The 19,682-nt window shown below is 50.0% G+C and overlaps 1 protein-coding gene across 2 annotated transcripts in view; it reads right to left on the reverse strand.

Annotated features, from left to right (window-relative positions):
- The window catches only part of DNM1 (dynamin 1), a 170,312-nt gene that overhangs the window by 3,917 nt on the left and 146,713 nt on the right, over window positions 1-19,682 (reverse strand). Inside the window, exons 17-20 of one of the 2 annotated variants that reach the window (XM_084820708.1) lie at window positions 16,213-16,224; window positions 12,769-12,939; window positions 11,341-11,582; window positions 10,393-10,615 (exon numbers count right to left, since the gene is read on the reverse strand). In XM_084820708.1, coding sequence (XP_084676834.1) covers window positions 10,393-10,615; window positions 11,341-11,582; window positions 12,769-12,939; window positions 16,213-16,224 — 648 coding nt within the window. Of the gene's footprint in view, window positions 1-10,392; window positions 10,616-11,340; window positions 11,583-12,768; window positions 12,940-16,212; window positions 16,225-19,682 lie in introns of those variants that run through there. The other variant, XM_084820709.1, reaches the window with a different exon arrangement.

Genomic DNA, 19,682 nt, shown 5'->3' on the forward strand with positions numbered 1-19,682 from the left:
CAGTGTGGTGTAATGGTTAGGGCTGGGAATGCTGGGAGTTGCCACGAACACCTCTGGAGGGTGCCAGCTTCAGGAAGGCCAGGTTGGAGCACTAAGGAGACCTGGGTTCAAATCCCTTACTAGGCCAGTCACGGTCGTTCAGCCTAACCTACATCACAGGGGCATTGTGAGGATAATAGGTGGGGAAATAGGTCGTTGCCCCGAGCTCCTTACAGAGAGGGCCGGATAGAAGTCAGGTGGACATCTAGATAGATCAAAATGGTTACTGAGACATTTACGGCAGATCCATATCAACAGCCAAATGGGCAAGGGCAGAATGGCACATTACCTTGGCCAGCCTTCCCCCAATATGGTGCCCACCTGATGGTTCGGACTATAACGCCCATCAACCCTAGCCAGCAATAATGGGGGGGTGGTCCCAAACATCTGGAGGGCACCAGGCTGGGGGAGACTGACTCAGGCAAATGCACATTCCCAAATTTGCATTTGTCAAGGGGGCAGAGAGAGTTAGTGAGACAGAAGCAGTGGGCAGAGGGGCGCTGAGCCCCTTGCCATGCCTGCTGGTTGTCCCACGCAAAATCTCCCAATGGAGGCCTGGAAACCACTTGGCGAAAGAGTGAACAGCAGCTTGGCTGGCACTGGCAAAGCATGAAGGATCGGTGGGCAGGGGAAACCGAAGCACCCACTTCTGCTTGCCAGTTCGCCAAGACCCCACATCAGCGTTATGAGAGGAACACGGGGCTGGGAACCACCAAATTTGTCTCCGAACTACTACTTCTCTCAGTGTCCGCGGGGCTTTGGACAGCTCATTGTCTGAGGGACAGACCCTGGTTACTGCCTCCATCCTGCAACCATTGGCTGTGCCAGCTGGAGCTGTTGAGAGTCGTCCAGCTCAGCTGGCGGGCGCCCAGGTGGAGAAGGCTGGCCTAGGGCGTGGGGCTGGAGAGTCACAAGGCATCTAGTCCAACAGTACTGAGGGATATAGGGCCACAGCCCAAAGGGACTTCTTGAGGCAGGTTTATTGGAACGCTAGAAGCCCGACTCTCTTGGAAAGGGCGGCGTTCCAAATGCAGGAGGAGATGCTCACCAAGTTGGTGGTTGGAACGAGCTGCGTGTGATTCTTCTGGTTTGTGGTCCATGTCATGATAAGGGGAAAGAGCAACTGTTGTACAGGGAGAGGCAGGACGCGCGGCAGCCAGTGCTTTTGCAGGAAACCCAAAGGCAGGGCTGGCCCTGCTGTCAGGCAGAGCAAGGCAGCCACCGCAGGCAGATGCAGGGGCAGCAGGATCAAGGCCCTGGAAGACAGAGCCCTGCGTGCTGCCGAGCCAGCCTGCTGCCCTCGGGTGCCCCAAAGGACGCTGTCCCTTTGCCGGTGTTGATGCACGATTCAACGGCTTCTGCCCACAGCAGAATGGGAACGTGAGGGGGGGCGCATCGTTGTGCCACTTTGGGCTTTGTGCAGCTTAGCTGCCTGGATGGCAGGGGCAGCCCCAGCATGACAACGGACAAGGCGGGCGCGTCAGGCAGCGGGCTTCTGGGCGTGTTAGAAGGGACAGGCAAATCCACGGCGCCAGAACAGGTCAAAGGGGGCATGCACCACATTTGGGGGGCAGAAGCATGGCTCAGCAGGGAAAGTTGCCCTCCCAGTGCCTCTCTAGGGGCAATGCTGGGCCGGCCCAATGGACTGGCAAGTGCCTGCAAGTCCCCTGGAAAGGGGGCTCGGACCGGGGCACCTTGTTTAAATTGTACACACGGGGATGTTCCTGTGCAAGTCCAACTGTGTCAAAATGGAGGTGTGCAGGAGAAAACAGTCCACATCGACACGCCATCCTTTCCCCTGCTGCTAATCAGCTAGAATCTGGAGGGAGAGCACCGCTAGGAACGGAACTCCGGACCCCCAGGGGACCGACACAAGGAACGGAAGCAGCCTTTCAATCAGACAAAGGCTCTCAGCTAGCAGCGTTGGGAAAGACCCTTCTCTTCCAGAGACCCTCTGCTAGTTGAGCAGGATAAGACTGGGGTAGATAAATTGATGTTCTACCTCTTAGAAACTCAGTTCATGGGAACAGACTGGGGGAGAAAAGACCTTTGGTGAAGTCCAGCTCCTGGGCAGAGAGATTCTTAATACATGCCTGTCCTTTTCTGTTCATAGAAGCATAGGGCTGGAAGGGGCCTACAAGACCATCGAGTCCAACCCCCTGCTCCATGCTGGAAGCCTGATTCCCAGGCGGTCTCCCATCCAAGTACTAACCAGGGCTGTCCCTGCTTAGCTTCTGAGATCAGACGAGATCGGGCACATCCAGCCCTTTGCTCGTGTTCTGTTCTGTTCTGTTCTCTCTCTCTCTCTCTCTCTCTCTCTCTCTCCCTCTCCCTCTCTCTCATACTCCCACCACCCAAATCCACGGATTCCAAAGAGAGTTGTTGTTTTTAAATTAAATTGTTTCCTTTAAAAAAACACGAATGAATGAATTGCAGCCAAAGATCCACCACATTTTGATTTCAATGCTGTAGCAGGCGGGACTCTACAGCGCCTAGTTGCAAAGACAAGGACATCTACGGACATAAGAACTAGTCAGAGAGGCAAGTGGCAGACCGAGGAGTGCGATGGGAAGGCATCAGGGGCAGTGGGGTGGAGAGAACACTAACACCGATTCATGCATCACGGAAGGGTTGGGGGCAGGGAGGGGTGCGTGTGAAGAACGTACCGTAGCTGCCAATCCTCAAGGGTCACTGATAGTGATTCTGAAAGACAACACGAGAGCGACACGGCTGTTCAGACAATCGGAGGCAAGAGGCCACACAGTCTGGAAAATGAAGGCGTGTTCACACACACACACACACACTTGTGAGAAAGCACTATGGCCCGTGCTTGCACTCGCAACTGCATCCATATACGCAGACAAGAGAAAAGGGTAGCGATCTGCCGCAGCAGCCACACACAGACACTTCTGTAAGCACACCTGGGCACGCTCACAATTCATGCGACTGCACACTCGCAACACAACGGTACGCTCACCTGTCTGTGTCTGCACCAGTGTGTACCATAGATACAACACACACTTGTGTGCTCACATCCCAGGCATGCAGCAGTGCACACCTGTGCAGGGGACTACACACTCAGGCCTCCCTAAATGCACTCGCATGACCACCGTCTGCCACAGAAAGAGGCTGTAAGGCTGCAGAGACACGTATGCGCCTTCAAGGGCGGCTGTGAGTGGCCCGGCTGCTTTACTCAAGCATCACTCTGCTACTGACACACATACCTGGCTGAGACTCCAAGAAAAACGTTTGCCCCTTCCCCCATGCTTCAGACAGGCCTTTTGGCTGTTCTTATTTATTAAAGTCAGGAGCCCAGCACGTTGATCCAGTTAACATTTTTATGTTGCACCTTTTCTAATAAAGCTAACGGGCTCTTTTTTTTTTTAACGCCAAACACTGTTCTAAGTGGGGAGGAGAGGCTTTCCAATTGCACTCTACACAGCCGGCTGTGGAGAGAGAGGGCTACATCATGATTACAAAGGGCAGCCAATCGTCACCCTGCAGAGCCGACCTCCTGGAGACAGGGTGAATGGGATGCTCTTGAACTCAAATTCAGTTTGGAAGCGTGCACATCTGTCCCCAAAAAGAGTGAGTCCACAGCCAGGCTCAAAAGTATGCATGTCTGTACACAGCCTAAAAGCACTCACAAAATAGGCTGCATGCCTGTACACTCTTGTGCACAGGCTCACACATATGCAGCGGCTTGACAGCCCCCAATGAAGTCTCCTCCCCTTTCTGTCTCTGTCTGTCTGTCTGTCTGTTTGTCTGTCTCTGCCTGCCTGCCTGCCTGCCTGCCTGCCTGCCTCTCTCTCTCTCTCTCTCACACACACACACACACACACACACATCACAAAGGCTGATATGCTTCCTTTCAGACCCCGAGGGCAGTCCCATTTCTCTACCCAATGTGGAAAAGCCAGATCCTTTTGTAAAGAAAAAAGGGGGTACAGAAAGAAGAACACCAAACAACACATGAAGATGGCTGTCTGTTCACTTGTGGCAAGAGGACTCTCGGCCAGCCGCCAAGTGTGGACAGTTATTCTATATACAAGAGATGGCTCAAGGAGCTCTGACTTGCCATCTGAAGCCATGGGTCAATGGAGAAGGGCCCCTTTTAGAAACAGCGTGCAAACCACGGGGGGAATGGAAGAGTTGGGGCTCAGGGGGAGAGAGAGAGAAAGAACTCCATACACACCTGGAAACAATTCAGGTTGGGATACTCAGAATATTATCAACAAGGAGTGTTGTGGGCCACCTTAAAAACTAGCGAATTTATCGCAGCATAAGCTTTCGTGGACTAGAGTCCACTTCTAGTCCACAAAAGCTTATACCATCACCAGTTTGTTATATATTTACGGTCTTACCAGACCCTTGGTTGTGTTTGCTACAGCAGACTAAGGAAGCTCCATGGCAGAGCCCCTGCTTTGCATGCAGAAGGTTCGATGCCCAGCATCTCCAGGGAGAGCTAGGAAAGAGGCCTACCCGAAACCCTGGAGAACCATTGCTGCCAGTCCGTGTCGACAGTGGATGGACCAAGGATTTGACTCAGGATAAGGCAACTTCCTAGGTTCCTAAGTTGTTGGAACCGTATGTAACATCTTCCCCCGAGGAGTGACCTGACTGGGGACCACGTTGACATTGCTCTCTCTCAGATACGACAGACTCCTAGGTGTCACCTTCATGTCTCAGCTGCACACTACACAGGATTGGCTCTCCCCACCTCTGGTCCTGGCAGCGCCTGCAGAGCAATTCCCACATCTGCCAGAGATCCAGGAAAGGGTATGCAGGAGAAAAGCACTTCTGTGCAGTGGCGGGAATGGCTGTCCTGGGACCACAGTGCAGCTTCTGGTGAGATGAGTGCTCGAGGTGTAAGATGCGTTCCAGGAAAAGGCAGAGAAGCCTGTGGGTGGGCATGCCGACCCCGGAAGGCAGCTGCCTGGATCTCACCACCTGCACCCATGCCACAGCGTGCCTCTCATCTACTGTTCAGGAGGGCAGGAGGCCAGACGAGCAGGCTGAAGCGCCTGGAAGTTTGGACTGACATGCGCTGGGTGTGTGGAAACACACACGCACCCCTGACCCTCTCCTTCACCGCTATCGGGGGCCCCTCTGAGAAAACAAGAATGCAGAAATTGATCGCAAAACATTCCCTGGTCCGCCTGTGGCCTACAATCCAAACCTTTACCAGGGAGGAAATGGGGCACTTTAGAAGAGGTGGGGGCAGAGATGGAAGAGAGCAAAGCCCTTCATTTCAGCCTGCATGGAACATCCTGCCAGTATATAGAATATATCACCTATGTGAGTGAAGGAATGGAACAAAAGAGGGTGTGAAAGAGGGGAGAAAGAGAATGGCGACAGAGGAATGTGCGACAGAGGAATGTGCAGGAGGCAGCGGGAGGAATGGCACACCGAAACCCAGACAGAAGCAGCACAACCAGAACAGAAGCAAAATGAGAAACGAACTCCAGGGAGAAACAGGAAAAAGGAGACGGAGGGAAGAGACACCAAGCACGGCCATGTCCAGCAGCAGCACGTGCTGACAGCCACTGGCACGGGCAGCGAGGCGACGAGGCCCCTGCAGATGGCCCCTGTGCATCAGAAAAGCTGTGGAAGAGCGAAGGAGCAGCGCCGTGGGTTGGGATGAGCACTGCGCACCAAAGAACGGATCGTTTCCCAGCACACACAGACACTGACGCCCTGCTCCGGCCTCCTCTGCTCCTGCTCCCAACCTAGGCAGGCAGCATGGCTACTCCACAGCAACATGCTCGCTCAGACAGAAAAGGCCCTGGCTGGCCCGGCATCTCCCAGCCGGCTTCCCGAGGGCCAGGGTCAGTCGAGGTCGGCAAGTCGGAGCTCGTGGCCTATCGGGTCCGACTCTGCCTAACACCGATCGCCACGTGTCCCTTACGTTGGATGCAGAGATCAGATCTGGCTCCTTCTCGGACAGGGCTGCTTCTGATTCAGCCCAACATCCATAAACGCATACAGAGAGAGAGCTGTCACGGAGGGCGAAGCCCTTATGGCTGTGCGGCAGTTCTAGGGGTCAGGGTTTTCTTAAATTACATATCCAGAGGTGCCCACAAACCATGCAGTAAGCTATGACTGTGTGAGAGGGGTGAGCAGGAGCTACGACGTCTTCCTTTGAGCACTGTGAAGTGGAGCGCTAAGTCTGGACTTACCTCTGACTCTGCCCTGCAATACTTAGGCCCACACAACCGCAGAAGGCAAAGTAGAGCCTCTCAGAGTCAAGATCAGGGGACCTTGTCTTTTTGCTGTGAACTACAGTGGGAAGTTACAGCAAACGGGACCTAGTGGGCTCCCCCTGCATTGTCCGCTAGAACAAGCACAGTTAACGGATTCCTTTATTAAAAACACACAAATACAGCCATGTTGGTCTGTGAGAAAAAACACACATAATCCACAGTAGGGCAATACCATTATTAGGACCAACCAATATGCCACAAAAATTGACTCCTGGTTATCATGTGTTCACATCCTCACCTCATACCTTTTTGGAGCAACCAAGTCAAATCACAGCTTGAACTGAAGGTTCAGGTATGAAGGATCAGTGTTATTTTGGTGCTAGGCAATTATTAAGACATCAACATTTTCTCCTTGAACACGTACTCTGAAATGTGAACGCTGTTTTTTTTAAAATATGTAACTGTTGTTGGGTCTGGCAACCTGAGGGGAGGTGGGATTTTTACTACCTTCCAATTCCAAATTCCGCTGTCTCTAATCTGAGAGAGGTTGCTGCTGTTCTAACGGCACAGAAGTACGTCCTGTTAAGTTCATTTGGGCCTACTCCCAGGTAAGAGTGTATAGGATTGCAGCCTTAAGGGTGTTTATGCGCAGTGTATCCTAAATAGGTGACCCTGGAGACAGAATTTTTTTTCCCCAGAGTTAAAAATCAGAGGCATGCTTTGATCTTATGCCCCGAGAGAGGTGTAGGAACCGTGAAAGGTGCTGGAAAAGGCAACCAAAACTATTGTGGTTGGAGCACTTTCCCTATGAGGGCAGGCTATGAAGTTTGGGGCTTTTTAGTTTAGGCGGGGAAAGACCAGGAAGGCAGCCGGGAGGAGGGGCAGGGGATGACAGAGATTTAGCCCATGATGCAAGGGAGTGTACAAATACATTTCTCACCTTCTCTTGTTGAAATACCAGAACGTGGGGCCATGCAACGAAGCTGACATTCCGTGGATTCAGGAGAGAGAGACAAAAGGAGGTCCTTCCTCACCCAACATGGAATTAACCGATGGGATTTGCAGACGGTTGCCATCTTGGGTGGCTTTGAAAGGAGATACTTAAATGATGCCGTCTTCTCCAACCTGGTGCCCACCAGATGTTTTGGACTGCAATCTCCAAGACTCCTAACCACTGGCCCTGCTGGCTGGGGCATGCTGGGAGTTGAAGTCCTCAAAGTCTGGAGGATGCCAGGTTGGGGAAAGCTCCTTGAGTGGAACCTTCACGTTCAGAGGCAGAATGACAACTGGATGCCAGTTACTGGGGGTCAACAACAGGGAAGGAGTGTGGCTTTCCCACCTGCAGCCACGATAGTTAGGAATGGAACCTCTCTAGGCGCAGAGGGAGTCTTACTCAGAGTGCCAGATGCTGAGGACATAGAACCAGGGAGCACTGTTGTCTTCACGTCCCGCCGGCCATCTGCTTGGCCACTGAGGGAAACAGGATGCTGTAGATGGAGCCTTGGTCTGATTCAGCAGGGCTTTTCTGAGGTTCTCATGCATAACGGCAAGAACTACCTACCCAAAGGGGAGCCTACCTGCAGTGTCTCTGCACCAGTCACTGTTCTGAGCCAGCCTCTCTGGGTGTGGATTTGGGGCCCAAAAGAGAGACTTTTATCTATCATGACACATGAGCGCTTCTACCCTGGCATGCCACCTGGCAACGGCTGGCCCAGAGTTTATAGTTATGGTGCCCTATCTATGCCACAGACTTAAACCAGCTGAAAAGCCATTCTCTCCCCACTGCTGGGAATTGCGGACACCGGGTGAGGCTAAGGAGAATTCTCAGCAAATTCTCAGTTCCTGGCTTTAACAAATCCCAGCTACGTCTGTAGGATAGATTGGCCAGGTGGGCAGGGGCAGCTACAGAAAAGCTAGTTGGGGGGTGGCAAAGATCGTTATTAAGGGAACAAGGATTGATTTAATCACTGCTCAATCTACTGTGACTGAAAGCCGAGGGAGCAGGAAATTTTGGGGGGGAGCGCCTCCTGCCCTTTGTAGACAGCCCCGTCAGCGGTGGGAGAACTCCTTTATTTTCTATATGAGTTTGGTATATAGGAGCTATTTGTGCTTGACTTTCACTGTGCAAGAAATGGAGTGCCCAAAACAGGGGCTTTGTAATGGTGAACGGGTTTCTGTTCAGCTGCTGGAAAAGTCCTGATTAATATCTGCAATACCATTTCATTGTTCAGTTTCAAGTCAAGGTCTTGGCTGGGAAATTCTGCTAATTAAGAAGATGAGGCCAGATCCAGTCAACGTCTCTAAGACAACCCCAAGCAAGGCTCTCTCCGTGGGACGCAAGACCAAAGCAACATCTGCACTGACAATGTGCTGCTGCAAATTCTCTAGTTTAGCTATTTGAAATGAAGTGGTTATCTTTGGATTCTCACACATCAAAATTCAGTAGTAAAAAAGCAGACTTCTCGTGCTTAAAACTGGTAGTTTAACATCAACCACAACATTCCCAAATACTGATCTTTGAACTGCAGTACAAAATATTTTCATATGCACAAAAATACGAGCAGCTTGATCTTATATATGCTGGGTTAGACCTAGATTTAGAGTGCAATCCTATGCATGTTTAGACAGAAAAAAGTCCTACAACTCCCAGCATGTAGGACTTCAACTCCCAGGGAGTTGTAGGACTTTTTTCTGTCTAAACATGCATAGGATTGTGCCCTTAGTCATACTTTGAGGAGATCCACTGAAATCAATGGGCCTTATTACTGTTGGACTCAACATGACCTACTCCTCAGGAAACATGTCTAGGAATGTCCATACTTACTTGGGAATAGACCCCAATGAACTCAGTAGGGCTTCTTTCCAAGTAAATGTCCATAGGATGGGACCACATAAAACATATTTTACTTGGTGGCACTGGCAAATTATCCTTTCTGGCAAGCGTTCTTCTGAATATCAAGTTCAAACCGCAATCTCAAATTTTGGCTAAAGGTTCTTCATGTTGAAGCAAGATACACTGATCACTTGTTTCCCACCAGGAAGACCGATGGAAGGGGTTCTGCCCTGACTGGAGTGGGGCGTTGTGTTTCTAGGGGGCTTTCTCGCTTGAAACGTCGTCACTGGGGCCATGAGCATCCAAAGCGGGAGGCAGAGTTCTTCTCCCAAATCGACAGTGCGACACCACCCTTCTAGCCAAAGTGTCCCTATGCAGGTGGATGGCCACATGGGAGAACTCTCAAATTTTAGACCAATTCTGACTTCTTCCTCTGATTGGAAACCTTACAGCAGAAGAGGACGGAAAACTCCCACTAAGAAGTTCTTCAAATCTGTCTCTTATTGCAGCACAGGGAGCTCTCCTGCATCTCACCCCTGGCTTTTCTGGTGGATACCTTCCAGCATCACCACTTCCGTCAGTATGACTGTCTCCACGGGCCTCCTAAACTTGCTTTTCCCCCAGTGCCACCAAGGAAAAGAAGAACCTGTAGGTTTCGAAACCCTTTTCCAAGAGTGGGGGTGTAGTGGGGCCAGGGCGCGCAGGGAAGCAGCACCAAGGCTTTTTTGTTAGTACGGACGTTGATGTCATCGGCCATCCCGCTCAGAATTCCCTGTCCCCTCCACGCTTTGCTGTGTTCCTCACAGTGGCTGGGGGTGAAATTATTTTGCTCAGCAACAATACATAGCTGGGAGCTATCCCTGTTGTAACATAAAACATTCTGGGGTGGCTTGGTGTTGAATGGGCAATTAAGACCCATGAGCTTTATAAAAGATCTCCTCCTGGTAGGGATGGAAACTGCTAGAATTGGTCTGCTGGCATGGATCAACACATCTGCCTGCATTTTTGGCCTCTCTTTGGGGGCGTGGCTCCGGGGCCAGCCATGATGAGCACCCGCATGTCAGAGTTTACCAGTACACCAGGAAGCCTCAGCATCCAAGTGACTATTTTAAGAGCAAACGCCTGTGAAGCAGGAGGGGGAAATTCAGTTATCCATCTCGAGCACCCTCTTGCAAAGAGAGGACGGGTACTTACGGCACACGCCTATGAGTAAGCCTCCCTGGGTCTTACTCCCTCGTTGGTGGCCTTAGGTTTGCAGCCCTAGAGTAGCTGGTGCCCAACGCCCAGGGCCCCCTTCCGCCCACCACACAGCCACACTTACCTGGGGACGCCAGGGGGTGCGCGGTTGGGCCGAGATGGAACCTGCGGGGGAGGCCCGAAAGGATCCGGGGAAGCCCCTGGCCTAGAGGGCACAGGAGGCGCACCACCCAGAGTGGGACCACCAGCAGGCGGAGGCCCAGGAGCTGGGCCGCGAGATCCAGGCCTGGCTGGGGGCACTGCCGGAGCTCTCCTCTGCGGTGTAGGGCTGGAGGTGGGGGACCTGCTGGACAGAGAGAAGCTTTGCTGCAGCAGCAGGCTGGCAGGTGCGCAGGGCGGCTCTCCGAAAGCTCTAGCAACCCCCAGGGGCCCTTCAGGCTAGAGACAAAACAGATTTTCCAGAGAGCTGGAAACGGTCTGAGGGCAAGGGCTGTAACGGGAGTGGAGGCCGGCAGCTCCTATTCCACTGGGGCAGAGAATCCGCTCCAGGTTTCAGTCAGAACCCTAAGGCGCTAGTCAAAGTGTCTATGGGTTCAGCACCTTGGATAGCTCCCTTAGAGTTCTTACTGAAACCCGGAGCGGATTCACCGGCCCACTGAAAGTGGAGCCACCAACCTCACTGGTTGCAGGCACATCTTCCGTGGGTCTCGCTGCTCCCTGCAGTCCAGCAACATTTGTAGCCATTTGGAACGACACTACCAGAAGCAGCGGGCATAACACAGACACCATCTGAAGCAGGGCCTCTTTCAAGCCACCCCCAACTCTCTGAAGCCCACCCCTACGGTCATTAGGGCGGGTCCCTGGCGTCAGGCGTCACGCAGGCTCCAAGGGCCTTTTGCCTGCCACCGAAGTCCCAGCAAACCCCACCCCTTCATGCGCGGATCCGCCACTGTGCCAGAGGCGCGCGCCCCAGCTCCCTTCCTTCCCACTCCAGCAGGAGACCCCCGTCGGGTTGCTAAAAGAGGCGTCAGGAAGGTCTGCGGGGGCCTCCCTCTGAGCCTCGGGTACCTGCGTCCGGACGGTATGTTCTGCACCTGCAGCCAGGAGTCGTCCACCGGCGGGGGCAGGGGAGTGCTGATGGTCGTGGTGTTGATGTCCCCGATGATGTGGAGCGCCTCCTTCAAGGCGTGGTACATGCGCAGCATCTCGTCGCGCCGCTGGGCTTGCTCGGCCGATTCTTCCATCAGGGTGTTTTGGTCTCCGCAGGAATACAGGTTTGCCAGCAGTTCTGAGTGGATAAACTCCTTGGTCTGCAAAAGGGGAAAACGCAGGCCGTGAAAATCAAGGGGTCCTGCACTGCAAACAGACATTTATCACATTTATATTCCATTGTTTTATACTTAAAATAGAACATACAAGCCAGCATAAATGACAATTACTTCAGTTCACAGACACGAGGTTGTCTCTTACATTTTACATCATGCAAACACTGGGATCACTAGGAAAGGGCACCCTCTTTTTCTAGCACTTTTTAGTTGGCTAAAATATATCCTTCCTTCCTTCCTTCTTTTCAGTGGGGCTCTAAATCCATTCTGGATTTCAGTCAGAACCAGCCAGAATTCTAGAGGAGCTGTCCAAGATGTGGAAGCCCATCGCCAATTTAGGTTCAGCACCTTAGAGAGCTCCTTTATATTTCTGGCAGGTTCTGCCTGAAACCCAGAATGGATCCACAGCCCCAGTCGGAGCCAACAGCCCCCACTGCATGGTTCCCCCCGTCCCCATTCTGTACTCAGGACACCCTCGTGAAGTAGGTTAGTCTGAGAGATGGTGACTGGCTCACAAAGTGAGCTGCTGGACTGGTGGGGATTTGAACCTGGGTCTTCCAACACTCTAACTGCTACATCACACTGGTCTAGGCTATGGAGACCAGCATCTCTAGGTGAGAACCTTGGAAACTCTAGGACTGGGATGCCCGAGCTTTTTGGATTGTTGAGCACATTTGGAATTTTGATAGAGTGTCATGGGCACTCTCACAAAATGGCTGCCTTTGGGGGGGACTTGCTCATTCATAAAATGGCTGCCATGGTGGTCACAAAACATTCATTTCCCAGAAGGCAACTGGTGAGACCAAAAGAAAAGTAGCTTGCCCAAGAACCGCTTAGGGTTTTTATTGTATTAAGCGGTATAGAAGTATCACAAATAAAGAAAATAAAGAACCTGAGTACAAGGCAGAGGTGGAGTCTGAGCTCCAGAACACTCTTTTGATCGCAAGTAAGGATGCTTCTAGAAAGCAGCACTTTGCTTTGCAGTGTAGCAACCCCCCAGTGAAAAAAGGAAATTTTTAAATCTCTAAAGGCATAACGTTAAAATCAGGGAGCCTGGTTGGCGCAAAGAGGACTTCCTCCTTTTAGGGCAGACCTCCCCAACTTGGTGCCCTTCGGATGTGCTGCACAACGTCCCCCGCAGTCCCACGGGTGGGCGCAACAGCATACGCACATTGTTTATCATAAGGTGCATGATGGTCTTAGGCATGAGGTCGCGGATGGTCTTGTTGACGATGGCCATGTAGGAGTCCACGAGGTTCCGGATGGTCTCCACCTGCCTCTCCAGCTGAGGGTCCATAGAATGCATCAAGCTGTCGGATCCATTCTCTTCGGACTCGCTGGACTATGGAGGAGTCGGAAAGAAAGAGGGAATGTCTTTTAATGAGACCCCCACCCCCCACCCCACCCCCAGTGCCAGAAAGCAAGAGGGGATGCTGAGGAACTCATGGGACAATGCCGGAAGAAGCAGGGGATGTTTTTAGAGTTGAACATCTCTGCACCCCAGCTGCCTGGTACCAAATACATCCTGGGCATCCTCCCTTCTACAGTTCCCCTGCAGTCCAGCCCAGAAGTCAAAAAATGCATATATTGCCCAATACAGAGTTTGTCCACTGCCCAGATTAAAGGCACGGTAGCAGGAGGGGAGAGAGCTTTGGGAACCTCCTAAAATAGGGCAACCCCCCCACCCCTTTGTCATATATAGAGCAGCCTTCTCCAACTGGCTGTCCTCCAGCGGTGTTGAATTGCAATGCCCATCATTCAGTTGGCCGTGCTGGCTGTGACATGCTGGGAGTTGCAGTCAAACACATCTGGAGGCCACCAGGTTGTAGGAGCCTCACACAGAGGCACAATAGGACTTTCCTTTGGGGGAAATAAGCAAACTCTCTTCTGGCTCCGTTCACTTGTCCGGAAAATACTACTGCAGAAGCCATTATGACCGCTTTAGCATCCCAAGGACACCAGTTCTCTGTGGCTTCATTCAAAGAGTTAGCTGAGCAGCACTGAAGATACTTAGGGTACAATCCCATGCACGTTTAGACAGAAATAAGTCCTACAATTCCCAGCATTTTGGCTGGGGAATGCTGGGAGCTGGAAGGCTTCTTTCTGTCTAAACATGCACGGACGGGATTGCACCCGAAGGCTACAATCCTATTGCACGCTGGCTTGGAAGGATTCCGCCATGAGCACAGCCGGACTTACCTCTGAGTAAATGTTCCTCAGATTGCGCTTATGTGGTTATGTCCCAAGGGAAAGGCATTCCGGTTTGCCCCAGGGATTTTTAGATTGGAAACCTGCAACCCTAACATGCATCCCTTCTCAGGCTCTCAATATGCCAATCTGTAAATAAATGGCATATACCCCTAAACAGGCTTTCCGAACTGGGGGCACTTCCAGACTGAGGCCTCCTAGCGTTCCCAGTCAAAAGGCATGGTGCATCTCTTCTGTCTTTCCCAAAAAGACGGAAGAAACAGCGGGGAAACCCAGGTGGTTTACAAAGAGAAGTCAACAGTGCTTCCAGAGGAGGCTTTTATTACACAATCAACCTGTCTCATTTCTGGAATTTTACAGGGGGTTCAACATCAGTTTGGAAGGGGAGCAAATCATTATTAACATGCGAGAAACCCCCTGTCACCTTCAAAAACAGTTCTCAGTCAATAATCACCATTACTGGTGATGAGGAAATCTGTCAATTTCAGTTTCACTCAGTTTTGCATTTTCCCAGGTGTATGGAGCTTTTTTTGGCTGTTTCCCCATCAGTTTGTAAATGTGGAGTGTGTGGGGAGGCCATATGAAAACTCATGGAATTTTCATGCAGATTTCTTCTAATATGTGCATTTTTGTACACATATTCCCTAGTGTGCAATTGCATTGGGTTGTATCCAGTGTTAGTCCTACTTAGAGGAGAACCATTGAAATAAATGGAACATATGTTACTCATTACTAACAAGTCCCATTCATTTCAATAGGTCTACTCTAAGTAGGACTAACATGGGATACAACCCTTCTAACAGGCAGTTTTACCCTAATATAATGCATTTTTATGTGTACTGTCCTCTAATACATGCATTTTTATGCATTCTTTCTTAATACATACATTTTGTGTGCGTTTTTTGAACTGCAAATTGCACTGCAAAATTCTGAAGAGTGCAGGTTTCATTGGGCAATGTGTTTTTGTATAAGGTTAGGAGATGCAAATTGGGTTAGTTTTATAATTTCTCATCCATCCCTAGGCTCTACCATATATATTTGTCAGTCACAACATGTTTGGAACAGTGTAGATTTTGACTATGCTTCAAACTAGTATTTAAAAACCACATTCTCATTTTTTTTAAAGCTTCTTCTTTCATATTTTGCTTTACAGCAAAAGCAAAAAAATTGGATGCTGGGTACTTTAAAGATTAACAATGCAATCATATACTAGGGTATTCAGAAATATCTCCCATTGAATTCAATGGGCATAGTCCCAGATAAGTGGGTATACAGGATTGCAGCCTTATCATGGCATAATAGGTTTCCATGGACTTCAGCCCACTTTCTCAGATACATTAAATGTTATCCTCAGTTGGTTAGCTTGTGTGTGTGTGTGTGTGTGTGCGCGTATTTGGAGAGAAAGTGTTAACAGTGGATCCAAACAGCCATGAAACTGAAGAGGTACAGTCTGTGGCATATCAATGCAAAGCTCAAACATATACAAGATAAGCGGACTATTCGCAACAGCAGCCATTGGCAATTAAATAATCTCCCTAGCCCTGTGACACTATTTTAACACCTGAAATGGGAGAGAAGTGAAATCCCTAGTCTTGATTGAGTCTTAAAGGCTTGCCAATAAATTCTAGTTCAGCAGTTTACCCTTGCACATCTGCCAACTGAAAAGACACTTCATGCATCTGATCCATTGCCACAATACATCTAGTAGCCCACAGGTAGGCAACCTGGTTTGGGACTACAGCTCCCAGAATCCCTGGCTCTTGCTGGCTAGGGCTTATGGGAGTTGTAGTCCGAAACTTCTGGAGGCACCAGGTTGCTTCTAGTCTTTAAGGTGCCATTAGACACCTCTTGTGCATTCAGATTGTTCCACTGGGACACCAGGCCAGGAAGAAGAGGCAGGTCTCCTAGGATGTGGACAATTTCCTCTCACAGAGGGAGGGGATTTCTTCCCCCCACAACACAGCTTTTTTTCTTGGGAATTTTGTTGCATAGCTTATGTATGCATCCCCACATTCTTGGAAACAGAAGATTAGGGGAACTGGATATCAGAGCATCACGACTCAAAACAAAAAATGAGGAAGTAAAAGACAAAAGAAGAGGGAAAAATCATAACAAGATGAGGGAAAGAGTAATTTAGATACAGCTCAGAAACTGAGCAATCAAATTCCAAAGAAGGGAAACTCAGATGAGTAGAAGGAAAACCAAAGGAAGAAAAGAAATGAATTCAACGCACAATGTGGCAGAAAGTGTATACAGAAAGGGAGAAGGAAGATGTGTCTCTTGGGACACAAAGGCAAAAGGATATTTAAAAAAACATAAAGGAAGTCACAAATAAAAACAAAAACGAGCAGTTCAGATGATGAGATTCCCACCCTAAGGAAGAGCAGGCAGCGTGTCTGTCACTTACTTTGTCTTTGTCCTGGAGAGCCAGTTTGAGCACAAAACGCAAAAAGGGAAAACACAAAAAGAAGAACAAATGTGACAGTTTTTTTTCAAAACCCCTGTATTTTACTTTTGCAACATGAGGTGCAGATAAGGACCTAGTACAGCCATGGGCGTATGGCAAACCCCTCAAAAAGACACGTGCTAAAGAATTTGGAGGACCTGGGAGATAACTGACCAAATAAACACAACTGAAGTGGGATCTCGGCAAAGCAAAAAGAGACAAACTGGCTCATTATGTCCTAGAAATAATTACTTACCAATAGCGCCAAAGTTTATTTCCCCCCACCCCAGTCCTTAGATGGGATCTAGTGCAAATATATTGTCCAAAGAACGGTGGCCTAAGGGGAGACCATCCGTAACGTATAACAAGGGAGGTGGGAGGAGGGAGCAAAGGCATATCGATTGAAATGGGCCAAAGCTTGAAAAAGGGCGAACAGAATTTTTAAAAACAAGTCCTAAAGGTAGAACACAGTTTATGACAGACCCAGAGCACAAACTGGGCCAGAATCATTCCACCATATCACCAACAGGTGGCACCATTGTCCCTAAGCTGCTTTATACAATATGGTGGCCGTGGAGTAGTGATCAAAAGCAGGCCAGGCGATTTGGCCCGTCTGGGAAGAGAGACGTCTGTATGCCTGTGCGCATGTGCGCGTGTGTGCATGCGCGTGTTGTGGGGGGAGGATCTATGAGAAGGGAAAGGCAACTGTGAGTAGAATAAGAGAAGGGAATTCAGGAACAGGTGATGAAGAGAAGAGGTGCCATCGCTGATTCTCGACACCAGATATTGGCTCCAGCTCAAGCAGGAGAAGACGCGACGGCAGCTCCTCCCTCCCATTCCCGCCTCCCCCCGCATGGTCCTGTCCTCTACACCCCTCCTTATGAGCAGGTCTCCAGGTGGGCCAGCAGGACCATGGTTAGAAGGCCAAAACCTCTGTGGAGGCCAAAACCTCTGGAGAGCCACAAGTGGCGGACCTCTGAGACAGAGGGTGGGGAGGGACTGCAGCGCAGCGGCAGAGCAGCTGTTTTGCATGCAGAAGGTCCCAGGTTCGATACCTGGCATGCCCAGGTAGGGCTGGAAAAACTCCTGCCTGAAACCCCGAAGAGTCAACGCTGCCAGTCAGATGGACCCAGGGTCTGACTCAGGATAAGGCAGCTTCCTAGGTTCCTGTAGATGTTTGGTCAGGACTCTCAGCTCCCACTAATAACCCATTGCTCAGAGCTAAACAAAAAAAATGCTCAGAGCTCCAAAATTAAGAGGAGAGCAACATTTGCCAACAAGCCACAGCATCTTTAAGACTGAGAATCATGGCCAATGTTATAGGTTCTACTAAAAGCAGCAAGATCAACTGGAAAACCATCTAGTGGGGATGTAACCATATCGGTTTTGAACCTCTGTGCTGACCATATAAGTCTGATTGCCTCCTATAAGCTGAAACACAACCCCACCCACTGGCCCACGCAAGCCCCTCTGCGTTAGTACCATGTACGTTTTGTTCCTTCTCCCTTTCGTGTCTTAGCAGGCACGTGTTTCTTGCCAAAGACTAGCTCTCCCATACGCTCAGGGAAACTTAAGAGACCATGAAAGGGGATAAGGTCATAAGCATTCCTCTGTGAGGTCCAGCTGCCCACGTTTGGGGTGTCTCCTCACTAGTTTTCTCAGATATATCCTCTCTCGGGACAGTGGCTCCCCGATCTGCAGAAAACGTACTCTATTTACACAAAAGCGAACCGTGGCAGAGGTTATGCTCTCCTCTTTTAACTAAGGCCTCACCTTCCCCTATACCTAGGCCTTGCTTATTCACACCTTGCCTCTCTACTGAAAATAAGAATCGAAGTAGCTAATAATAACCCATTCCAGAAGTGAAATACCTCATAAAAGAGGAGTCTATTTTCCTAACGTTTGGAGATACTGTCATTAGTTTGGACGAGAGTTGCTATTTCCCTGAGCCATATATTCGGACAAGCAGCTATCGTGCAAAGACAGGCCCCTCAAAACCTACCGGTGGTCACAAAAGCATACAGACCACCTGAGGACCAAAGTAGGCATAATGATAGCAGACCTATTTGGCATTCGGCTCCAATTTCAGTGGGGCTGTGCATCTGCTCCGGGTTTCAGTCAGAACCAGTCAGAACTCTAAAGAAACACATTCGAGGCTCCTTTAGAGTTCTGACTGGTTCTGACTGAAACCCAGAGCAGATTCACCGCCCCACTGACATTGGAGCCGCCAGCCTCCGCTGGGTAGAGCGTCCAACAGATCCAGCTCTGTCACTCGAGGCCCAAGTGACTTTGGTGGCACAAAGTACCTTTTATCAGCTTCGGATGATATACCAGCCACAACCATGCCAGGACAGCAAGAGTCTGGCTACAGTGATCCATGCACTAGTAACCTCCTGTCTGGATTATTGCAATGCCTTATGTGTGGGGCTACCGGTGAAGACCATCCAGAAACCTCCGTTAGCGCAGCATAGAGCAGCAAGGCTGCTTACTGGGACTGGCCATTTCAAACATATCACTCCAGTGCTGCATCAACTGCACTGGTTGCCAGTCAGTTTCCAGGCCCGATTCAAAGTGTTGGTGCTGACTCTGAAAGCCCTAAATGGCTTAGGACCACTCTGCCCAAAGGAGCGCCTTCTCCCATATGTTCCTGCCCCATTGCTAAGATTGTATTCGGAGGCTGCTCCCCGACTGCCATCACCCACAACGTTGCAATGGGTGGCTACCAGGGGAAGAGCCTTCTCTGTAGCGGCCCCCATCTGTGGAATGCCCTTCCCAGAGAGATCTGCCCGGCGTCTTCACGGTATACAGTTAGATGCCAGGTTAAGACCTTCCTCTTTAACCAGGCATTAAACCTTTAATCTGTTGCTTTATCATGTTTACTGCTGACTCCTCAATGTTTTTAACATTTTAAAATTATTTTAATGTTTAATTTTGTATTATTTTGATAGTTGTATTATTTATTTATTTATTTATTTTTGGTGGTTCTGCTGTTGTTGTTATTGTTGCTTGGTTTTATGATTGCAAAGAGCCCTGAGGGCCTATGCCAGTTGGGCAGTGTACAAGCCTAATAAAGATATAAATAAATAAGATCAGGAAGGGTGCACAGATGAGAGGGAAGGAGTTCTCCTCCTCCCCTGCCAAACTGCCTGTACCTTCCATCACTTCATGTACTTGGTTTTGGCTCACTTCTGGTATTGGAGCCAAGCCAGGACAAAAGTGCCTGAGGTGACAAACTGCGAGAAGCGGGAAAGGTTCAGCCTCCCTTACCCATGTACCGCCTTTAAGGTTAAAATTAGAACCTCCTCCTTCCTTGCTTTATTCCTGGACAGCGTGAGGGCGAGCATGTCAACAAACAGTCATGGCTGCCCCCATCAGGTGTGGTTTGGTCCTTAATAGGCCACAGTTTGTCTGAAGACATTTCATTCACTTCC

This window comes from Heloderma suspectum, chromosome 14 (genome assembly GCF_057233095.1).
Source record: "Heloderma suspectum isolate Gila_16-S chromosome 14, 16-S_ref, whole genome shotgun sequence".
Taxonomy (NCBI): Eukaryota; Metazoa; Chordata; class Lepidosauria; order Squamata; family Helodermatidae; genus Heloderma; species Heloderma suspectum.